Consider the following 20341-nt stretch of genomic DNA (forward strand, 5'->3'; position numbering starts at 1 on the left):
CATTTCAATTCTTATACGCTACACAGTTGTGATTGGGAATAACCTTGGTCGGTCGAGCTTCATCGGAACAAGTTGCCATTCAAATCGACGGCAGTTTGGTTTGGTTTAGCAAAACTGGCGAATGAATCTGGCTAAATTGCAGCTAAAACTCTGAATAGAAATGAAAAATCAATCGTCAGATGGGGAATGCATATCACTTTGATCATATTATAGAGATAAATTTATGTGGCCATTAGGGTGTGAATACCTGAACTTGAAAACGCATGTTGGTTGATTTGGGGCTGGTGAAGAAGAGTTGCTGGCTGTGATGCTGCTGGGCAGTGGAGCTCGTCAAACTGTAGTATCTCATCTATTGTCGGAGCTGCTCTTTTTATGCGATTTTAGATTCAGTACGATTGAATCGTCTTAATTCGCTACAGCAGCTACGCAATTACAACAAAATCAACGCAAATAGAAAACAAAAAATAGAAAATTAATTAGGTTGTTTGAATTTCGTAGTGTCAATAATTTCGCATCAATAACATGTTGCTGACCGTGGCCGCCCAGTATCCAAACCGAACCCCGTCGCACCAGCAATTATCACCTGGAAGTTTTCTTTAAAAAAGCATGAAGACATTTGAAGTACACATACATTTGACGAAGGTAGTATATTGCGCGTCAAACGGATATGGCAACTCGAATACAATTCCTGAAGTTTAGTTGAAGATTTACCTCATTATTCAATGCTCTATCATATTATGTATTATATTCTTTAACACTACACAAGCAGGTAAGATGACAGTCATTGCACTAATGCACTATCCTTTGGATTCCCGGGTTCAGCTAGGTAAAACGACTACAAGAAGGTAAATGGTCTACAACATTTTCGTAGGCTTGGGTTTAAACATCTTAATGGAAATCAGTTTAGTTGATGACATAGAATTGATTTCCGTCGTTACTGGAGCCCTTCCCACCAAAATCAAGTGTACGTTGGCTAACATTTTTACTAGACCATTGATCCCAGACTTGGATCCCCTGTGAATTCTGACCAACATAAATCGCAACGTGACCACAAGGCAATGGTTTGCCACAATTACTCCCGACGTAACGATCTCCATTGGTGAAAGATGCTATTCCCGTACCGTATGGTATATTTCTATTATTTTTCACTTGTACTCCTCTTCTCCATGACGTAGTCACACGATGATCTCCAGAACATGTCTATTATGAAATTCATGACATCTTAATTAGCAAGTGTGTTTTAAGTAGGAGAAGAAAATAATGCCAAATAAATAGAAACAAATGTTCACCTTATAAAGGGATACGCATTCACCTCGGTTTCCACCAAATTGATCGGGTACGACTTTACCTTTATAATCACTTGGACTGCGACAAATACCTCCGAAGCCTAGCTCGATTAAGGCTAGCAATACAAACGTAAAAGTGAATAACTTCATCGACGAGCCCATCGTGATAATTTCAATCACAAAGAGAAGTGGAATTAATCGAGACAGAAATGGAAGACGGAATAACTGGCTGTGATGCTGCTGGGCAGTGGAGTTCGCTCGTCAAACTGTAGTGTCTCACTTATGGTCGGAGCTGCTCTTTTTATACGATTTTAGAGTCGTGTGAATGCTGCTTAGACTGCTGGGCGATCGAATCGTCTAATTCGCTACAGCAGCTACGCAATTACAAATGTAAATAGAAAAAAAAAAGAAAATCAAATAAGGTTGTTTGCGGTTGTTTGAATTTCGTAGTGTCAATAATTTCGCGTCAATAACATGTTGCTGGGCTGCTGGCCGCCCAGTGTCCAGACCGAACCCCGCGCCAGTAATGTGGGCTTATGTGTCAACACTTTTTATTTTATAAATAAAAAGTGTAAAAAAAAAAGTGTAAAGTGTAAATAAAAAAGTGTAAAAAAGTGTAAATAAAAATTCTTCCCTCGGGCACGATTAACCCGAAAAGTCCTGCGAGCAACACCATGGGCCGAGCCAAATAAAAATCTTCTGTTCACGGCACCCCTTCACACTGCAACGCGCCGCTAAAGGGTCGGCTTGACCCATACCTTTGGATCTTAATAAGGTCTATATCATCATTATAGAACTGGTCACATGCGTTGTGGGCAAAATATGGCTTCGTTAAATGTTGTCCGCTTTCGATAATGAGTCATCGAACATCTGATTATTCCCAACGCACACATTGAACACATCTGTCGTTAGAATCTATATGTAAGCTGAGCGTGAATTGACATTTGTTTTGGATTCAACGGCGATTCCATGTGCACACAGCTGGCCGGCTTATGTGTCAACACTTTTTATTTATAAAATAAAAAGTGTTGACACATAAGACACATAAGCATACATAAGGGAGGAAAGGAAAGTCTGGTCCTCTCTTTTTTTCATTCTTTCCTTTCCACCCTTTCCTTCCCTCGGGCACGATTAACCCGAAAAGTCCTGCGAGCAACACCATGGGCCGAGCCAAATAAAAATCTTCTGGTCACCATCTTTTACCATTTTGTGCTAGAAAAGCAAGAAAACTAGCTGCAGCCATCCATATTTAACTCATTTATCTGAGTAGAATGGATTGAAATAGGGAAATGTAAAAAAAATGACAGCGTTCCCAAAATTGGGATATTTCAGAATGTACTATGATTGAGGTTTTATTGCCAAATAAACATGTCATTTGCATGACTGATGTTGTTATTAGGTAAAAACTGACAATTTCAAGTTGTAATAGTCTATATATAGCCTGTAAATACTATTTTTTTAAATTTTCACCGCTCTCACAATTTTTCTAGATTTTGTAAAAATCTTATTTTTTCAAAATAATTTCAAATGGTATCGATTTTAAAGAAAAAACGCTGTTTTCGTATCTAATAGGAGTAATAGCTATCGTTTCCCAGAAAATTCCTATAGGGCTGTTCGAAATATTTTTTCACATTTCGCGGCATCCATCGCGGCAACGCAGCAGTCGTTGGAAGTTTTTATATGCTAGAGAGCCTCAGGCATTGCACCCCGCTTCGTCTGACCCATCCTATCCGACCACCCCACCCTACCTCACCCCCAGCCCAAAACCCACCCGGACAAAGCGAGGCACAATGCAGATGTGCCTTAGGCTCTCTAGCAGATAAAAACTTCTAACGACTGCTGCGTTGCCGCGATGGATACAAATGTTAAAAAAACATGTCGAACATCCCTATCCCATGTGATCTGATTTCTGTTTACACGGATATATGATGATTTCGTGGGATCTAGGTATATTAAGTTTGGAAATTGTGTGTTTTTTATTTTTATATTTTTTAATATTTTTAATATTTTTTCATATTTTTCATACTTTTTCATTAAAAATACGGGGGTGTACGGATATTTTTTCGAGTTGACTACCCCTCGAGAAATTGCGAAAAAAATCGAAAAGAAACTGGGAAATATTATTCAATCAGATCTTATTTATTTATCCCATATTTATGATAACTCTAATTGCCGGATAATGTAGCGCAGCCCTAGTTTGGAACTTATCACGCTATTTATACAAGTTAAAAAAAATATCATGTCCAATCCAATTAAATATTAAGTTGTCCTGTTTATATTACAAGTTTTTTTGGCAATAGAATTCTATTAGTTCAAAAACATAACGAGAACTATGTGATTTGGTTGTTTTTTAAATGCTGTTTTGTATTTTATATCTGCCAATAATAAATGAAAATGTAAAAGACATTTGGAAAAAATCATAGCCGGAAAGCGAGAGTTGCGTTCGTGGAATAACCCGGGAATAACAAGTGAAATTTCTAGATCATACAAAACACGAATAAGTAACAATAACATACGGATTTCACCGAAAAGAAACAAATTATTTGACGTTTTATAATTACGCGGCTTTCAAAGTGTATACCTTATTATTTTTAGCAGCAACATTTCAAGCATTTTTGTTGGCAAATGGTGACAGGCAGTTTGTAAAAACAGTCCTTGAAGCAGGGATTGAATCTTATAGTGTTGCACGAATATTTGTCGATATCCTCTAAACTCTGCAGCATTTCTTTCATCGACCCCGAATCTGTCGGCACGGCTGAATGAAATGCCTTTTTTTTTTTAATTACCTTTGAATTATTTCATACCTTTTCCTACTTCATTGGCTGCCGCCAGTGAGAATTCTCCGGGGGAAACAGGCCACACAAAAGACAAAGACCAAAACCTTATAACCGATTAAACCAGAAACAGAGTTTATCATATTGATAAATTGCTATTAGTATATACAGCAGCAGGTAGGATGGAATTTTAGGCATGTTAAGTTCGTCGATTACTTACCATCTGAATAATGAAGCGAATTTTATTCGATCGGGTGGTTCTGCTGCTGCTGAAAATGTAATGACTTAATCGAAGTGAATGATTAATGTCCAATTATCATCCAACCGACATCGACGTTTTATACCCGAAATTATGTGGACGTTGTCACGTTGCACGACGCACCTCAGCACGTGCCAAATGTATAGTCGTAGTCAAACAGGTGATGGCAGCCAATATTTGAACTGAACTGCTCGTGGATTATTCAGCTGTCGCTGACATATGCGGCGGCGTTCATGTTGAAATCCATATTTTATTATATTTGCTGTGCTCCATTCCCCGTGTATTTTCAAGGTATTTCCTTTACCCAGCTGTTTCGTGTACAAAATAATCACAATGGAAAATTGGCTAAGCTGTTAACGAACGCTTAATTCATGATTCACTTACACTTATTAAACGCGTATGCTCTATTGAGAAAATTGGCAACGCTCAGAACTAAAATCATCAGATAAGTTAGCCCTCCAGAATTAAGAAAGTGCGGATTTTGTTAACAAACGAGGAAATGGTTCTAATCAAATGGAGATTTATTTCGTGAAAATCTCTTTGTGGAATGTACAACCGTTATTCCGCTTGTCAGGAAAAACGTGGGGCTTCGCTATAGGATCAACAGTACCCCCTACTGTTGATTAGATTGATTTATAGCGTTAAACTGAAATCGTTGTGTTAGTTCATCTATAATCAAATCTTTCGTGGGAGCCTCTACCGAATCCGTAGCCGCCGCCTTATCCATAGTCTCCGCCGTAGCCGTAATTGACGTAATCCCCATAGCCGCCATTTTGGTTACCTGTTTTTTAAAAACAGTTTTCAGGGTTTGGTAATTTAAGCCACACCCACATGCGGTCAGCACGCCCCCCTTCACCGTTTAGTACTGCAATCAAAGCAGCAGCCAACGTGATGATGGTTCAGTGTTCACTTGTCCAGCGCTGGAGTAGTATCGCCATTTCATATGATGGCGAGTGGTTGCCACATCTCTTCGTACCGCTACAAAACGCTGCAGGTTTTGTTGGCCGCTTTTGCCGTGGTGTCCATCATTCTTGTAATCATCCAAGTAATCCATCAGCAATCAGTCGACAGCATTTCTCTCGAATTAAAAGGCAAATTAGGCCTAAAATTGCAAGAGCACGGACCATCCCATTCCATAAAGCGCTTCTTCAACAGCCAGCAGCGTCAGTACAATTTGATGGAGGAAATAACCAATAACGCCAAAGTCTCCAACAACTTTGGCAGCAAAGATTGCACAATAGGTGACTCTTTCATTTGATGTATTTACTGTTGAATGATCGATCAAACATATCACGAGACTTGATAATTAACGTCCGCTTATATTCCGAGTGAAGATTACATGAATGCTAACAAACTGCAGCAAGATCACCCGTGTGTTGTTGAAACGATTCGACAGCATTACTTGAACAAACCCTCGCCACCGCAAGTTCCGCTCAAACTGAGTTCCGACAACGACAACGATCGATCGCCTGGACAGACTGGCGTCATTTTCAGGCTCCTGAAAAATCAGGTTCGTTTCCCTTATCAGCATTAATTCCTTTAATATATATGTACGTATTGTTTTCAGACAATTGTTTCTCTATTATTACTTATTGCGCAATATATACCTCATCTAATATCTGTTGTCACCAGACGAAAGGCTTCTTCGCCGAATGTGGTGCACTAGACGGCGAGTACCTGTCAAACACGATCGATCTGGAACGGAAATTTAACTGGACCGGCTTATTGATTGAAGCCAACCCGCACGTTTTTGAAAAACTTTTGTCCCGAAACCGCAAAGCTTGGACGTTGCCCATTTGTTTGAGTTTGGAACCCTTTCCTACCAAGGTATATTTTTTAAAATCATATCAAATCAAATACTATATCTAGGCTATAATGCACATGCAGGTCAAGTTTCAACCGAAGCAAAACACTGGCCTTAGTCACATTGAGGGTGAAGTGAAAACATTGCAGCAGCCGGGAGTTCCAGGCGTCGATCCTGACATGATAACCGTCCAGTGTTTCCCGTTTTATTCCGTCCTGCTGGCCGTTGGGCGAACTCAAATCGATTTTTTTAGTCTCGATGTCGAAGGTCACGAGCTGAAAATCCTCAAAACTATTCCCTGGCATAAAGTTGACATCAAGGTATATAATATAGCTATACATACATATTTATGCTATCATTTATATTATAGACCGTGTTGAGAGCAATAATATGAATGCTATAGTATGTACTATGCATTAGATGCTTGGCTGTGGTTAGCTATGTGTCAATCTTGTCGATTCCTATAACATAATTTTGAATCAAAAAGGCACTGACGGTCGAGTGGGACAATATGGTGGAGGGCCAAGAGGCCCTGTCCACTTTCATGGAGGATAGCGGATTCATCCGAGTCGGGGCCTTTGATTTCCAGTACACCAGAGACATCATCTTCATTCAGGATTTAATCAACAATGTCCAACAAGGATGATATCAGTAGCCTAATATCCAGTCCATGCCGATGGATTTTTCTTTTTCTTCTTGACAAATAAAAATGAAATTCATTTAAAGATTCGATCCAAAGTTCTCAATCGAACGTTGTTGACTCTTTTTTTTTTATGAGAAAGAACTAGAAATCGTTGACTTTCGAAATTAAAATTCCTTATATCGATCCGACCGAAAAATTCGGCAGCAAATAATGATAATGTATGACGATTAAGGCTTTTGAAATGTTTGTTTCCTTATTATCTGTAATAATATTTCTGTGCCGGCGAGCCCGAAATGTATTATTTTACGATGTTATTGACTTATTGGATGTATTATTACACTTTTTTATTATTACACATCGTTTTTCTTTAAAAAAAAAATTCTCCAGTCAATCCGTGTCATGTTTTTAAAATCTTTTCGCTCTGCAGCTAAGGTTAAATGGGAAAAACGGCAATCACCTGGAATAACATTAGAATGTTTAAAATCATAATTTGGGCAATCGAAATTTCGAAATTATTAAGTCAGTTCAAAAGTGAAAATAATCGAAAAACTTAGGCATCACTGCTGCCGCTGTTGCCATTGCAATCTTTATTAAAAAGCAGACGATCACTTCACGAGGACGGTCAGCTGGCGAACGTGAACGTTTCGAAAGTTAAATCTACATAGCTATTCCCTACTCAGCAATTATGAACAAGGTATTTGTGTTAACATTAATGGGAGAATCAAGAATAGCATCCAAGTGAATTTAAAGAAATTTGTCAGGTAATGAGTTAACTAACCATATTATTTGTGTGGTGATGTTGCAAGGTGTAAGAGAAGCAGTTGTTACAACCACGTACGTCGTATCCTTATCAGGCAGCTGACGGGGAACTGTAGGTGAAGATTTTGATCAATCAAGCCTGTCACCACTCCACAGGGGACATCCAAATTGCAGCTGTTTTACCATTCGCCTTGTCTTCGCACTTGTTCTCCACCAGCTCTTTGCCTTCCCACTCTTTACTTCTGCCCGATAGGATCTTAGGCAGGAAAGACAAGTAAGCAGTTCATTCTTGTCTGTTGTTTTTTGTAATAATGACACACCAATAATTTTTGGTCAGTCAATGTACCAACAAGAAATTATTGCAGAATGAAAGGGGCCACCTTTTCAACCGAGGAGTGATGAGGGGGATGTCATAAGTGCACTGAGGCAATTCTCATTTTTGAGCTGACTCTTCATTGCTGCTTTTTGTATTAGAATCAGGATGGGCCAGCCACTTAGTCAGTCCTTTTTCTTCGTCAGTACCTTTCAGGGAAATCTTTTCATTAAAAGATTTTGTTTTAAATTTATTTATTTGTTGAACTATTTTACCTGGAATGGTGTTGTCTAAAACAAGAACCCAAAGCACCTGCTGTGATGCACATGCTGGTGCCCATCAAAACTGTAACCATCTGATCAAAGATTTGTGACCCACTGTTGATGGCACCAGGATTGGCTTTCATCTATTGAGATAGAACCTGAGAATTATTAGAAATTAGTCGTTAAAAGCAAGTCAGATTTCCTTTTTCCCTATCTGACAGTTCACTAAAGAGAAAAAGATGGAGGAGCCGGGGACGAGCAAATTTCTTGACGAGTTGAGGTCGAGAAATTGTAATTTTGCCAAACCAGCTTGGCTGCAATCATTCCAAACAGAACGCAGAATATGCCACCGATAATTGGCTCTGGGATGGTAATAAAAAGGGCGCCAAATTTCGACAAGAAACCAAAGACCCTCATCATTAAAGCGGCCGCTTGAATCACCCCCAACCCTACATAACCGGAAACTTTTGTTAAATCCGACTTTTTCTTTCATTCGATTTGTTCGAATTTTTACTTTGGTAACGCCCATGGATCCAATGTTTTCCGAATAACTCGTCGTTTCATTTCCAGATCCCCACAGGCCGGCCAGAATGCAACCGAGTCCTTCGATGGCAATCCCTCGGTCCATTGCGTGAACCGGAGGTGGTCGGGTACCTTGCACAATCTTGCCCAAGCATAATAATCTCCGATGCTCTCGATGGCCGAAGCCAAAACTCCCGCCAACATCCCGGACACGGCCGCTACGCTCACCGTCGGCACACTCCATTGGCCTGTCAATTTTTGACATGTTGTTTTAATTTTTTAGGCAATTTTCAATCGTTCGTTGTCATTACATGGGTAGGGAAACCGGAACCAAGGGGTCTCGTAGAGGATGTTGATTTGATTGTCCGTTTTGGCTGGCGATCCTGTCTGAAAGTCATCGCTCACGGTCAGGATAGCGCACAATGTTCAGACTAGAACGATGCTCAGTAGATCCTATGAAGGAAGTTTGGAATTTTGAAATTTCTTTTATTTTCTTGATACAATGGCTGCCATCTACTGATATAATAAAGTCAAAATGTCGAGTTTTTCACGCCCATGGGACGTTGACAAAGGACATTTGGTGTGTTGTAAATCATTGAGAGGAGGCAACGTTCACAAAACTGTCCTGTAAATTTATGATGACTTATTGATGTGGCAAATTTTAAAGTTTATTATTAAAATTTTAAATTCGGGAACAAATTTTACAAATGGAGAAATCCTGTGTGTCATAATAAATTGTATTAATAATAAAAAAATTTTCATATTTGTCGTTTTAGGTCGACCTTCCGTTTGCTTATTAGTGGATCCGGCGATTTTTTCATCACCTCTTCCCTCAGAGTCCTCGTGTACGTTCATGTGAATGTGAACGTATTCACGGGGACGTCCTTATTCATCGAATGAACCGCAAGAATCCTCCTTCATCGAGTCTTCACACTTCTTTTTCGTTCTTTCCAGTCAAGGTAAGAAATCAAACATGATTTGTTCTTTTTGAGAATTTTCGTCTACAGATCTATCGATGTATGGCGTTTGAGAAAGCGATCGTTTACGTTAGAACCAAACAGGAGACTACATTCCAGATAGTTTTCACTTCAACTAATAGTGCAACCCACCAAGTTTTTTTTTGGATTGTGACGAGCTATCCATTGACTAATAGTCGTTGGTCTTTCCCGCCCCCCACTTATCATTCGCAAGTGAAGCTAGATGATTAATAGAGTTGGTTCACTTATTAGTTTTGAATGACCAAAACAGCTGTTGTTCATATCTCCCGGTTGTAAAAAAATTCCTATAGCATTTAGCAATTTTCTTTTTCAATTAGTATGTTTTAACAATTTGGCTTTTTTATCAACACTGACAACCATTTATCCATTAATTGGTCCTTGTCTGCGTTTCGTACCTGCAAAATCAGATTATTTGTTGATCGATGCTAGGAATCCCAAACTATTTGAGTTACCATGAGTCTCAAAAATCAAGCTATCGTTTCCAACTTCGAATACGTCAATTCTGATATGACTTTTTGATTTGTTTTAAATTCCTTATTGCTCCTCACTGATGGAAAAAAAAAGAGTTCAATCCAATTCATTTCATGCTCGATGCAAACTATTTGGTTAACAATGCGGATGTGCACCGGTTACTCTAATGTCCTCCACTTGCATTGGAAGTTGGAACCCGTTTTCTGGGTTGGTAATGCGAGCTGACAGTAGGCCTATGTCCACTTGAAGTGTAGACGTTATTCGCGATATAGGCGGTTCGGCAACAATAGCAATCGGCGGCTCCAACTAAAAGCCAAATGTATGTAGGCCATTATCGTTCAAACAAACTTATTATCATCAACTAACTCTTATGTAATTCGTCGGGGAATTGTTGAGTGTCATAGTCGAGCAGGACAATTGAACGCGCCGAATGATATGATACCAACTCACAAGCTAACTCTGCTCGTTTTCTTATTTCAGGACTTTGGCCGCCTTCTGAAGGAAGCTGTGCAAGCCTGACATAGTGACATGGATGCTGCAACAACCTGGATTGACCCGTTTATCGAACTGCATCAACATTACACAATTCGACTGAGACTGACGTGGTAAGTCACGCCCAATTGGATTCACTTTTTTGATCATGTAGATTTCGAAGCCGATGGCCAGTTAGTTCAAAGACTATACTTGATGTTATCAATATTGTTTTGAATTTGGACTGTGATTGACGTGTTAGGGTTTGATTTGCCGAATAATTGCTCGAGAATTCCAATCATTTTTTCTCTGTACCGACACCGTCGTTGTATTTTAGCAATTCAATTCTTTTATAAGACGCTAAACTATTGATAAGGTATAGTGAGTGAAACACAGACATGGTCCACTATGCTGCAACAATTGTGATTGGGAATGATCTTGCTGGTCAGTCGAGCGTCACGCGGGAAAAATTCGCCATTCAAATCGATGGTAGTTTGGTTTGGTTTAGCAAAACCTGCGAATGAATTTGGCTAATCTGCAGCTAAAACTCTGCATATAGAAATGAAAAATCAACCGTAAGATGGAATGCATATCACTTTGATCATCTAGAGATAACTTTGAGCGCGACCACTAGGGTCGTCTACTGGCGAAGTATTATTTACCACTTGATCAAATTCGTCGTCTTCGGGTGAGCGGTCCAAAGGAACCAAAGGCACCAAAGGAACCGAAGGAATCACCGACAGCTCTCGACGGCCGCAGCTATCAGCTTTGGCCTTTGCGGCAGCGCATCCGATTTGCTGTAAATAAACCAACGATGAAACACGTCAAATCAATGATAAGATGATAGCTAAACGATAGGCGAGACGACACGAGCCCACAGGCTCATTTGTACAGAATCAGTCAATGTCACAGCAGCATAGAATTCATTATATGGACATGGAGTTATTAGATATAGCTACTATTATTAGGTATAACTAACTCACTTTGATAAGTAACTTGGCTAGAAAAATGAGGATTGGATTTTCATCGTTTTCTCCGTTGTCGTCAACAGCAGTAGCCCTCTCCAAGTCGAGGGATGTTGGTTCCAGCAGCGCATCGCTCGTCGTCGGGGCTGAACAGGCTCCGTTGAACAAAGCCGCAGCGCAGACGGCAGCCACCAATAAAATCTGGTGGCGTGCATATCATTAGACAACAGTATAGGGCTCATTCACTTACACATCAATCATCAATCACATCTCGAACAGCATTCGAATGGCAAGTGCAAAAGTGTAACAAGAACAGAAAGGGAAAATGTCGTTATAGTTATACCTGAACTTGGAAACGCATGTTGATTGATTTGGGTTGGAGAAGAAGAGTTGGGCTGGCTGTGATGCTGCTAGGCAAAGTGTAGTGTCTCACCTACTGTCGGACCTGCTCTTTTTATACGGTTTCACGAGTCCGAGACTGTGCGATTGAATCGTCTAATTCGCTACAGCAGCTACAACTGCAAATAGAAATAAATAAATGCAAACAGAAAATTAATTAGGTTGTTTGAATTTCGTAGTGTCAATAATTTCGCGTCAATAACATGTTGCTGGCCGTGGCCGCCCAGTATCCAGACCGAACCCCGTGCCAAGCAATTATCATTCCAGCATATACTATTTGGTTTGTTCCGATGAGCAAATGTTAACATTTACGCGTAGCGGCTTAATTATTATTTCCGCATTAATTAATAGATGTGTCTATATTGGCTACTTTCCCTATCGAACCGAACACGACTGCTACAGGGGATCTCTAAATCAACATCAACAGCTTAATAGCTTTGAAGTTCATTAAATACAAACGTGTTGAAACAGAAGCCGGCCAGCTGTGTGCACGTATGGAATATCGCCGTTAAATCTAAAACGAATGTCAATTCACGCTCAACATTCTAATTAGATTCAACGACAGATGTGTTGAATATGTGCGATGGGACTAATCAGATGTTCGATGGCTCAACAGGTAATGGCCAACATAACACAAAGGCTCAGCTGTCATTGATTGCCAAAATAATTATTATTACCGCGTGAATCATTTATATGCTATAGTGGGGTAAAAATTGATTTTAAAATATTAACCTACCAGGATAGGACAATTCATTTTACTGTTGATTGTCAAATTAATTTGTCAATTTTGTACAAATTACAAAGCTCAAAATTTTGATATTCCCCTGCCCTTCCTTCATGTCAAAATAAAATTTTTGTGAAATCATCCTTCCTTGATTGATAATGGATTCGGTACCAATTGCAACTGTATCGATTCTATCGAATGAAGACATTATTCATCACACGAAAGCCGAAAAAAGGACAATTTTAATATCAATAACAAACAATTTGGTCAATCTGCCGTCTGCTTATTTTCAGTGGCACTCGAGAACGAAAATGGTGAAAATGGCTAGCTGCTCTCCAGTCTCCATATGCAAATTTACATCCGATTACTTCTGAGTGAGAAAAGTCTCATCCGGTGAGAATAACTGTCAAAGATACGTCTTATTCGTCAACCAAATTACAATTTTCTTTTTTCGGAATTGAATTGATAGTGGACATTGTGTCAATTATGTTTTATGTGACAGTTCAACCTATACTGCCTGCCCTTATGGACCTACACTCTTGGATAAATTTGTCAGGATTCCGGAATCATTTGCAGTTTCAAATCCAAATAAGGAATATTTCGGCGTCTTAGATTAGATTTGATAGGTGTTAGATTGTCGGCGTTTCTTTTTGTGGCGGAGGGGACTGGTTTTCTTTGTTCAAGTTTATGCAATCCGGATGAGAATTTCACTTACCCAACCTCGTCTCGACCCACCCTCCTACTACACCCTACTATACACCGTTTCAGCTTGCGCTACTACGCATTTGCTCCGTTGCCCTTTTGTTTTTTAAATTCGTGTTAAGTTATAAAAATTAATGTTGAGATATGCTGACGTTTATATTCTGGTCATCCCTTGATATAGTTGAACTTGCTGGTTTTCGAGAGTCACAGCCGTCGATCGAGAAAACCAATGAGACGAGACCGAAATGGAATTCGAAGAAGCTAGTCATTGTCACCGTAGTTTTTGGGAGGTGAGACACGCCTATTTGATTGTTATTTTACCAACTCACAAGCTAACTCTGCTCGTTTTCTTATTTCAGGACTTTGGTCGCCTTCTGACGGAAGCTGTGCAAGCCTGACATGTTGACATGGATGCTGCAACAACCTGGATTGACCCGTTTATCGAACTGCATCAACATTACACAATTCGACTGAGACTGATGTGGTAAGTCACGCCCAATTGGATTCACTTTGTAGATCTCGAAGCCCATCACAGTTCAAATCAACAATGACTATGACTATGATGTTATCAATATTGTTTTGAATTTGGACTGTGATTAACGTGTTAGGGTTTGATTTGCCGAATGATTTCTCGAGAATTCCAATCATTTTTTCTCTGTACCGACACTGCCGTTGTATTTTAGCATTTCAATTCTTTTATTAGACGCTATACTATTGATAAGTCAGTAAGTGAGTGATACACACACACACTATGCTGCAACAGTTGATGTGATTGGGAATGATCTTGGTCGAGCGTCACGCGGGAGAAATTCGCTTTTCAAATCGATGGTAGTTTGGTTTGGTTTAGCAAAACTTGCGAATGAATTTGGCAAATTTGCAGCTAAAACTCTGCATATAGAAATGAAAAATCAATCGTCAGATGGCGGAATGCATATCACTTTGATCATATTATAGAGATAACTTTAAGCGTGAATTTACCACTTCGTCCAACTCGTCGTCTTCGGGTGAGCGGTCCAAAGGAATACCCGACAGCTCTCGAGAACCGCACCTCTCAACTTTGGCCTTTGCGACAGCGCATCCGACTTTCTGTAAATAAAGCAACGATGAAACACGTCAAACAAATGATAACATAATAGCTCCGATAATAGGCGAGACGACACGAGCCCACAGGCTCATTTGTAAAGATTCAGTGTAACAGAAGCATAGAATTCATTATATGGACACGGAGTTAGATATAGATATGGAGGTATAACTCACTTTGATAAATTTCTTGACTAGATATTTGAGGATTACATTTTCATCGTTTTCTTCGACGTCGTCGACAGCAGTAGTCCTCTCCAAGTCGAGGGATGTTGGTTCTAGCAGCGCATCGCTCGTCGTCGGGGCTGAACAGGCTCCGTTGAACAAAGCCGCAGCGCAGACGGCAGCCATCAATAAAATCTGGTGGCGTGCATATCATTAGACAGACTCATTCACTTACACATCAATCATCAATCATCTTGAACGGCATTCGAATGGCAAGTGCAAAAGTGTAACAAGAACAGAAAGGGAAAATGTCGTTATAGTTATACCTGAACTTGGAAACGCATGTTGATTGATTTGGGTTGGAGAAGAAGAGTTGGGTTGGCTGTGATGCTGCTAGGCAAAGTGTAGTGTCTCACCTACTGTTGGACCTGCTCTTTTTATACGGTTTCACGAGTCGTACGTGAATGCTGCTGTGATGCTACGAAATTCAAACAAAATAAAATAAAATAACCGCAGCAAATGACAAACAGAAAATTAATTAGGTTGCTTGTTCGAATTTCGTAGTGTCAATAATTTAGCGTCAATAATAAGTTGCTGGGCGCCCAGTATCCAGACCGAACCCCGTGCCAAGCAATTATCATTCCAGCATATACTATTTGGTTTGTTCCGATGAGCAAATGTTAACATTTACGCGGAGCGGCTTAATTACAATTTCCGCATTAATTAATAGATGTGTCTATATTGGCTACTTTCCCTATCGAACCGACGACGAGTGCTACAGGGGATCTCTAAATTAAATAAACATTCAATAAAAAAGTGTTGTCACAGCTGGCAGCCAGCTCTGTGCACGTACGGAATATCGCCGTAGAATCCAAAACGAATTTCAATTCACGATCAGCATTCTAATTAGATTCAACGACAGATGTGTTGAATATGTGCGTTGGGAATAATCAAATATTCAATGGCTCATTATCAAAAGCGGACAACATTTAATAACCAAGTCATATTTTCTTTCAAAGCATGAGAGCAGTTTTAATGATATAATGATGTATCGAGTTATGCAAAATAGCAGCCAAGATGAGTCCTGCGTATCAGGCCAACAATCAACTACAGTTGTTGTTCTTATTTAGATTCTATTCTATGCCTGAGTGTGACTTGTTACGTAATAAAGACACATTATATCAGTTTATCTAAAAGAAGCTGGGAAATATTATTGTAACGTATTGCGAAACGTCACCGAATAAGATGAATTTAAAAAGGGACATAATCTGTATTAATCATATTAGTTTCACGTGACTACATGTGGAGCGCGAGACTTCTCCAGCATGAGACGGGCAAATGCATTCAACAAATAATACAAATAAGGTCAGATATAGGACAGAACAGTGCATAGCCAATTGCTACCAGTGTACAGACGGGGAATAACTCCCAGCGTACTGCCTGAGGCCTCATCTCGCCTGCACAACTAGTGACAACTGACTAAAGAAATGAGTCAGAGAGACTGAGCTCTAGAAGGGGTGAGCCAACACTAGACCGACTGAACGGCCTGGCATTGACTGAAGAAGAACTGCATTGGGTGGGCTTTTATACTAGTTAAGACAGAGTCAAGAGACAAAGGCACATTATTCAATAATAGTCGCCCTGTGTTAAGGGTACCCCCAAGTAAGTTGACGTGTGGAATGACCGCTTGTCAATACTATTCTGGGGTAGGCCTAACACTATGGGAACGTACACATTTACACACGATTTATGGGTAGCTCTAGTTCTACAGTAGCTACAGTATTACTGGCGCCGGGCGGCGTCAGGTTGCAGCATCATCAGCTGTGCGGAGCAACGCTTCGTTACATCATTCCCCGGACCGTTGGATTACGTCTCGTAATCCCAAAATTCAAAAACTGCACATTACTGACATTGAGATACACATTGGAACATTTAACATTTGAATCGTTTCTTTCCCGTTTCGATTGAATTTGTCATTGAACTTGTTTCACTTTCGATTGCGCTTGATTACTTCGACTGTATTATTACTGATACAGTTTACTCTAAGAAAAATTGTCAGTGTTGAGCGGATCCTCGTCGGTTGGTCTGCCAGGGATGGTCGTGATGCTTGAAGTGTGATAATCGTGATGCTGAATTGGGATGATCGTGATGCTTGAAGTGGGATGGTCGTGATGCTTGAAGTGGGATGGTCGTGCGTGCTGTGTATGGCCGTTCTTTGAGTGGTAGGTGAGCGGTTGCCGGTTGGCCAAGGTTTACCAGTCTCTTGGGAGTGATGAGTTAGATGATCGCTGCCACCAGATGTAACGTATTGCGAAACGTCACCGAATAAGATGAATTTAAAAAGGGACATAATCTGTATTAATCATATTAGTTTCACGTGACTACATGTGGAGCGCGAGACTTCTCCAGCATGAGACGGGCAAATGCATTCAACAAATAATACAAATAAGGTCAGATATAGGACAGAACAGTGCATAGCCAATTGCTACCAGTGTACAGACGGGGAATAACTCCCAGCGTACTGCCTGAGGCCTCATCTCGCCTGCACAACTAGTGACAACTGACTAAAGAAATGAGTCAGAGAGACTGAGCTCTAGAAGGGGTGAGCCAACACTAGACCGACTGAACGGCCTGGCATTGACTGAAGAAGAACTGCATTGGGTGGGCTTTTATACTAGTTAAGACAGAGTCAAGAGACAAAGGCACATTATTCAATAATAGTCGCCCTGTGTTAAGGGTACCCCCAAGTAAGTTGACGTGTGGAATGACCGCTTGTCAATACTATTCTGGGGTAGGCCTAACACTATGGGAACGTACACATTTACACACGATTTATGGGTAGCTCTAGTTCTACAGTAGCTACAGTATTACTGGCGCCGGGCGGCGTCAGGTTGCAGCATCATCAGCTGTGCGGAGCAACGCTTCGTTACATTATCTTATCAGACTAATAACCCTTTTATCATATGCGAAAAGTCTAACTTCGGGATAATGTAGCGCAGCCCAAGTTTTGCACTTATCACGTTATTTATACAAGTTCCAAAAAAATGTCATGTCCAATCCAACTAAATATTTAGCTGCCCCGTAATTAAGTCAGTTCAAAAGTGAAAATAATCGAAAAATTTAGGCATCACTGCCGCTGTTGCCATTGCAATCTTTATTAAAAACCAGACGATCACTTCACGAGGACGGTCAGCTGGCGAACGTGAACGTTTCGAAAGTTAAATCTACATAGCTATTCCCTACTCAGCAATTATGAACAAGGTATTTGTGTTAACATTAATGGGAGAATCAAGAATAGCATTCAAGTGAATTTAAAGAAATTTGTCAGGTAATGAGTTAACTAACCATATTATTTGTGTGGTGATGTTGCAAGGTGTAAGAGAAGCAGTTGTTACAACCACGTACGTCGTATCCTTATCAGGCAGCTGACGGGGAACTGTAGGTGAAGATTTTGATCAATCAAGCCTGTCACCACTCCACAGGGGACATCCAAATTGCAGCTGTTTTACCATTCGCCTTGTCTTCGCACTTGTTCTCCACCAGCTCTTTGCCTTCCCACTCTTTACTTCTGCCCGATAGGATCTTAGGCAGGAAAGACAAGTAAGCAGTTCATTCTTGTCTGTTGTTTTTTGTAATAATGACACACCAATAATTTTTGGTCAGTCAATGTACCAACAAGAAATTATTGCAGAATGAAAGGGGCCACCTTTTCAACCGAGGAGTGATGAGGGGGATGTCATAAGTGCACTGAGGCAATTCTCATTTTTGAGCTGACTCTTCATTGCTGCTTTTTGTATTAGAATCAGGATGGGCCAGCCACTTAGTCAGTCCTTTTTCTTCGTCAGTACCTTTCAGGGAAATCTTTTCATTAAAAGATTTTGTTTTAAATTTATTTATTTGTTGAACTATTTTACCTGGAATGGTGTTGTCTAAAACAAGAACCCAAAGCACCTGCTGTGATGCACATGCTGGTGCCCATCAAAACTGTAACCATCTGATCAAAGATTTGTGACCCACTGTTGATGGCACCAGGATTGGCTTTCATCTATTGAGATAGAACCTGAGAATTATTAGAAATTAGTCGTTAAAAGCAAGTCAGATTTCCTTTTTCCCTATCTGACAGTTCACTAAAGAGAAAAAGATGGAGGAGCCGGGGACGAGCAAATTTCTTGACGAGTTGAGGTCGAGAAATTGTAATTTTGCCAAACCAGCTTGGCTGCAATCATTCCAAACAGAACGCAGAATATGCCACCGATAATTGGCTCTGGGATGGTAATAAAAAGGGCGCCAAATTTCGACAAGAAACCAAAGACCCTCATCATTAAAGCGGCCGCTTGAATCACCCCCAACCCTACATAACCGGAAACTTTTGTTAAATCCGACTTTTTCTTTCATTCGATTTGTTCGAATTTTTACTTTGGTAACGCCCATGGATCCAATGTTTTCCGAATAACTCGTCGTTTCATTTCCAGATCCCCACAGGCCGGCCAGAATGCAACCGAGTCCTTCGATGGCAATCCCTCGGTCCATTGCGTGAACCGGAGGTGGTCGGGTACCTGCCACAATCTTGCCCAAGCATAATAATCTCCGATGCTCTCGATGGCCGAAGCCAAAACTCCCGCCAACATCCCGGACACGGCCGCTACGCTCACCGTCGGCACACTCCATTGGCCTGTCAATTTTTGACATGTTGTTTTAATTTTTTAGGCAATTTTCAATCGTTCGTTGTCATTACATGGGTAGGGAAACCGGAACCAAGGGGTCTCGTAGAGGATGTTGATTTGATTGTCCGTTTTGGCTGGCGATCCTGTCTGAAAGTCATCGCTCACGGTCAGGATAGCGCACAATGTTCAGACTAGAACGATGCTCAGTAGATCCTATGAAGGAAGTTTGGAATTTTGAAATTTCTTTTATTTTCTTGATACAATGGCTGCCATCTACTGATATAATAAAGTCAAAATGTCGAGTTTTTCACGCCCATGGGACGTTGACAAAGGACATTTGGTGTGTTGTAAATCATTGAGAGGAGGCAACGTTCACAAAACTGTCCTGTAAATTTATGATGACTTATTGATGTGGCAAATTTTAAAGTTTATTATTAAAATTTTAAATTCGGGAACAAATTTTACAAATGGAGAAATCCTGTGTGTCATAATAAATTGTATTAATAATAAAAAAATTTTCATATTTGTCGTTTTAGGTCGACCTTCCGTTTGCTTATTAGTGGATCCGGCGATTTTTTCATCACCTCTTCCCTCAGAGTCCTCGTGTACGTTCATGTGAATGTGAACGTATTCACGGGGACGTCCTTATTCATCGAATGAACCGCAAGAATCCTCCTTCATCGAGTCTTCACACTTCTTTTTCGTTCTTTCCAGTCAAGGTAAGAAATCAAACATGATTTGTTCTTTTTGAGAATTTTCGTCTACAGATCTATCGATGTATGGCGTTTGAGAAAGCGATCGTTTACGTTAGAACCAAACAGGAGACTACATTCCAGATAGTTTTCACTTCAACTAATAGTGCAACCCACCAAGTTTTTTTTTGGATTGTGACGAGCTATCCATTGACTAATAGTCGTTGGTCTTTCCCGCCCCCCACTTATCATTCGCAAGTGAAGCTAGATGATTAATAGAGTTGGTTCACTTATTAGTTTTGAATGACCAAAACAGCTGTTGTTCATATCTCCCGGTTGTAAAAAAATTCCTATAGCATTTAGCAATTTTCTTTTTCAATTAGTATG

General features: G+C 40.2%; 5 protein-coding genes and 1 long non-coding RNA gene across 10 annotated transcripts in view; 2 read left to right on the forward strand and 4 right to left on the reverse strand.

Moving 5' to 3' along the window:
- On the reverse strand, nucleotides 1-11982 carry LOC124313488. Of its 2 annotated transcripts, none has more exons than XM_046778445.1 (4): nucleotides 11872-11973; nucleotides 11547-11729; nucleotides 11226-11360; nucleotides 1-150 (listed from the first exon to the last, which is right to left on the reverse strand). In XM_046778445.1, the coding sequence occupies exons 1-4, from the start codon at nucleotides 11887-11889 to the stop codon at nucleotides 106-108; spliced, it is 381 nt and encodes a 126-aa protein (XP_046634401.1). In that variant the 5' UTR covers nucleotides 11890-11973; the 3' UTR covers nucleotides 1-105. The 2 variants fall into 2 exon arrangements, with proteins under 2 accessions (XP_046634401.1, XP_046634400.1); XM_046778444.1 differs by lacking the exon at nucleotides 1-150 and adding an exon at nucleotides 10948-11112 and having other exon boundaries at nucleotides 11872-11982.
- The window catches only part of LOC124312826 (exportin-1-like), a 639300-nt gene that overhangs the window by 132754 nt on the left and 486205 nt on the right, over nucleotides 1-20341 (reverse strand). The gene's annotated exons all lie outside the window — the stretch shown is intronic.
- LOC124313451 lies at nucleotides 719-1571 on the reverse strand. Its single transcript, XM_046778390.1, has 2 exons — nucleotides 1290-1571; nucleotides 719-1200 (listed from the first exon to the last, which is right to left on the reverse strand). The coding sequence occupies exons 1-2, from the start codon at nucleotides 1446-1448 to the stop codon at nucleotides 904-906; spliced, it is 456 nt and encodes a 151-aa protein (XP_046634346.1). The 5' UTR covers nucleotides 1449-1571; the 3' UTR covers nucleotides 719-903.
- On the forward strand, nucleotides 5235-7121 carry LOC124313200 (protein Star-like). Of its 2 annotated transcripts, none has more exons than XM_046777993.1 (5): nucleotides 5235-5560; nucleotides 5654-5829; nucleotides 5952-6146; nucleotides 6207-6443; nucleotides 6611-7121. In XM_046777993.1, the coding sequence occupies exons 1-5, from the start codon at nucleotides 5263-5265 to the stop codon at nucleotides 6767-6769; spliced, it is 1065 nt and encodes a 354-aa protein (XP_046633949.1). In that variant the 5' UTR covers nucleotides 5235-5262; the 3' UTR covers nucleotides 6770-7121. The 2 variants fall into 2 exon arrangements, with proteins under 2 accessions (XP_046633949.1, XP_046633950.1); XM_046777994.1 differs by having other exon boundaries at nucleotides 5952-6142; nucleotides 6203-6443.
- LOC124313628 overlaps nucleotides 7230-20341 on the forward strand; it is a 25433-nt gene continuing 12321 nt past the window's right edge. For all 3 annotated transcript variants that reach the window (XR_006910912.1, XR_006910911.1, XR_006910910.1), the window contains exons 1-5: nucleotides 7230-7460; nucleotides 7573-7799; nucleotides 9400-9582; nucleotides 13713-13837; nucleotides 19799-19981. This is a non-coding gene — a long non-coding RNA (uncharacterized LOC124313628). The remainder of the gene's footprint in view (nucleotides 7461-7572; nucleotides 7800-9399; nucleotides 9583-13712; nucleotides 13838-19798; nucleotides 19982-20341) is intronic.
- The window catches only part of LOC124313486, an 8384-nt gene continuing 2040 nt past the window's right edge, over nucleotides 13998-20341 (reverse strand). The window contains exons 1-4 of the mRNA XM_046778440.1: nucleotides 14925-15061; nucleotides 14611-14793; nucleotides 14332-14439; nucleotides 13998-14241 (exon numbers count right to left, since the gene is read on the reverse strand). Of these exons, the coding sequence (XP_046634396.1) occupies nucleotides 14197-14241; nucleotides 14332-14439; nucleotides 14611-14793; nucleotides 14925-14942 (354 nt within the window). The 5' untranslated portion in view covers nucleotides 14943-15061 and the 3' untranslated portion in view covers nucleotides 13998-14196. Of the gene's footprint in view, nucleotides 14242-14331; nucleotides 14440-14610; nucleotides 14794-14924 lie in introns of the transcript that reaches the window.

The sequence above is a fragment of the Daphnia pulicaria genome, chromosome 9 (assembly GCF_021234035.1).
Source record: "Daphnia pulicaria isolate SC F1-1A chromosome 9, SC_F0-13Bv2, whole genome shotgun sequence".
NCBI classification, from domain to species: Eukaryota; Metazoa; Arthropoda; class Branchiopoda; order Diplostraca; family Daphniidae; genus Daphnia; species Daphnia pulicaria.

Coding starts and splice junctions, on each gene's coding strand:
- LOC124313451 (XM_046778390.1), bottom strand. CDS start 1,448: ATGGGCTCGTCGATGAAGTTATTCACTTTTACGTTTGTATTGCTAGCC. Junction 1,201..1,289: donor AATGCGTATCCCTTTATAAG/GTGAACATTTGT, acceptor ATTTCATAATAG/ACATGTTCTGGAGATCATCG.
- LOC124313200 (XM_046777993.1), top strand. CDS start 5,263: ATGATGGCGAGTGGTTGCCACATCTCTTCGTACCGCTACAAAACGCTG. Junction 5,561..5,653: donor CAGCAAAGATTGCACAATAG/GTGACTCTTTCA, acceptor TTCCGAGTGAAG/ATTACATGAATGCTAACAAA. Junction 5,830..5,951: donor TCAGGCTCCTGAAAAATCAG/GTTCGTTTCCCT, acceptor TGTTGTCACCAG/ACGAAAGGCTTCTTCGCCGA.
- LOC124313488 (XM_046778445.1), bottom strand. Junction 11,361..11,546: donor TAGCCAAGTTACTTATCAAA/GTGAGTTAGTTA, acceptor GTTTATTTACAG/CAAATCGGATGCGCTGCCGC. Junction 151..11,225: donor ACGACGAATTTGATCAAGTG/GTAAATAATACT, acceptor ATTTCTATTCAG/AGTTTTAGCTGCAATTTAGC.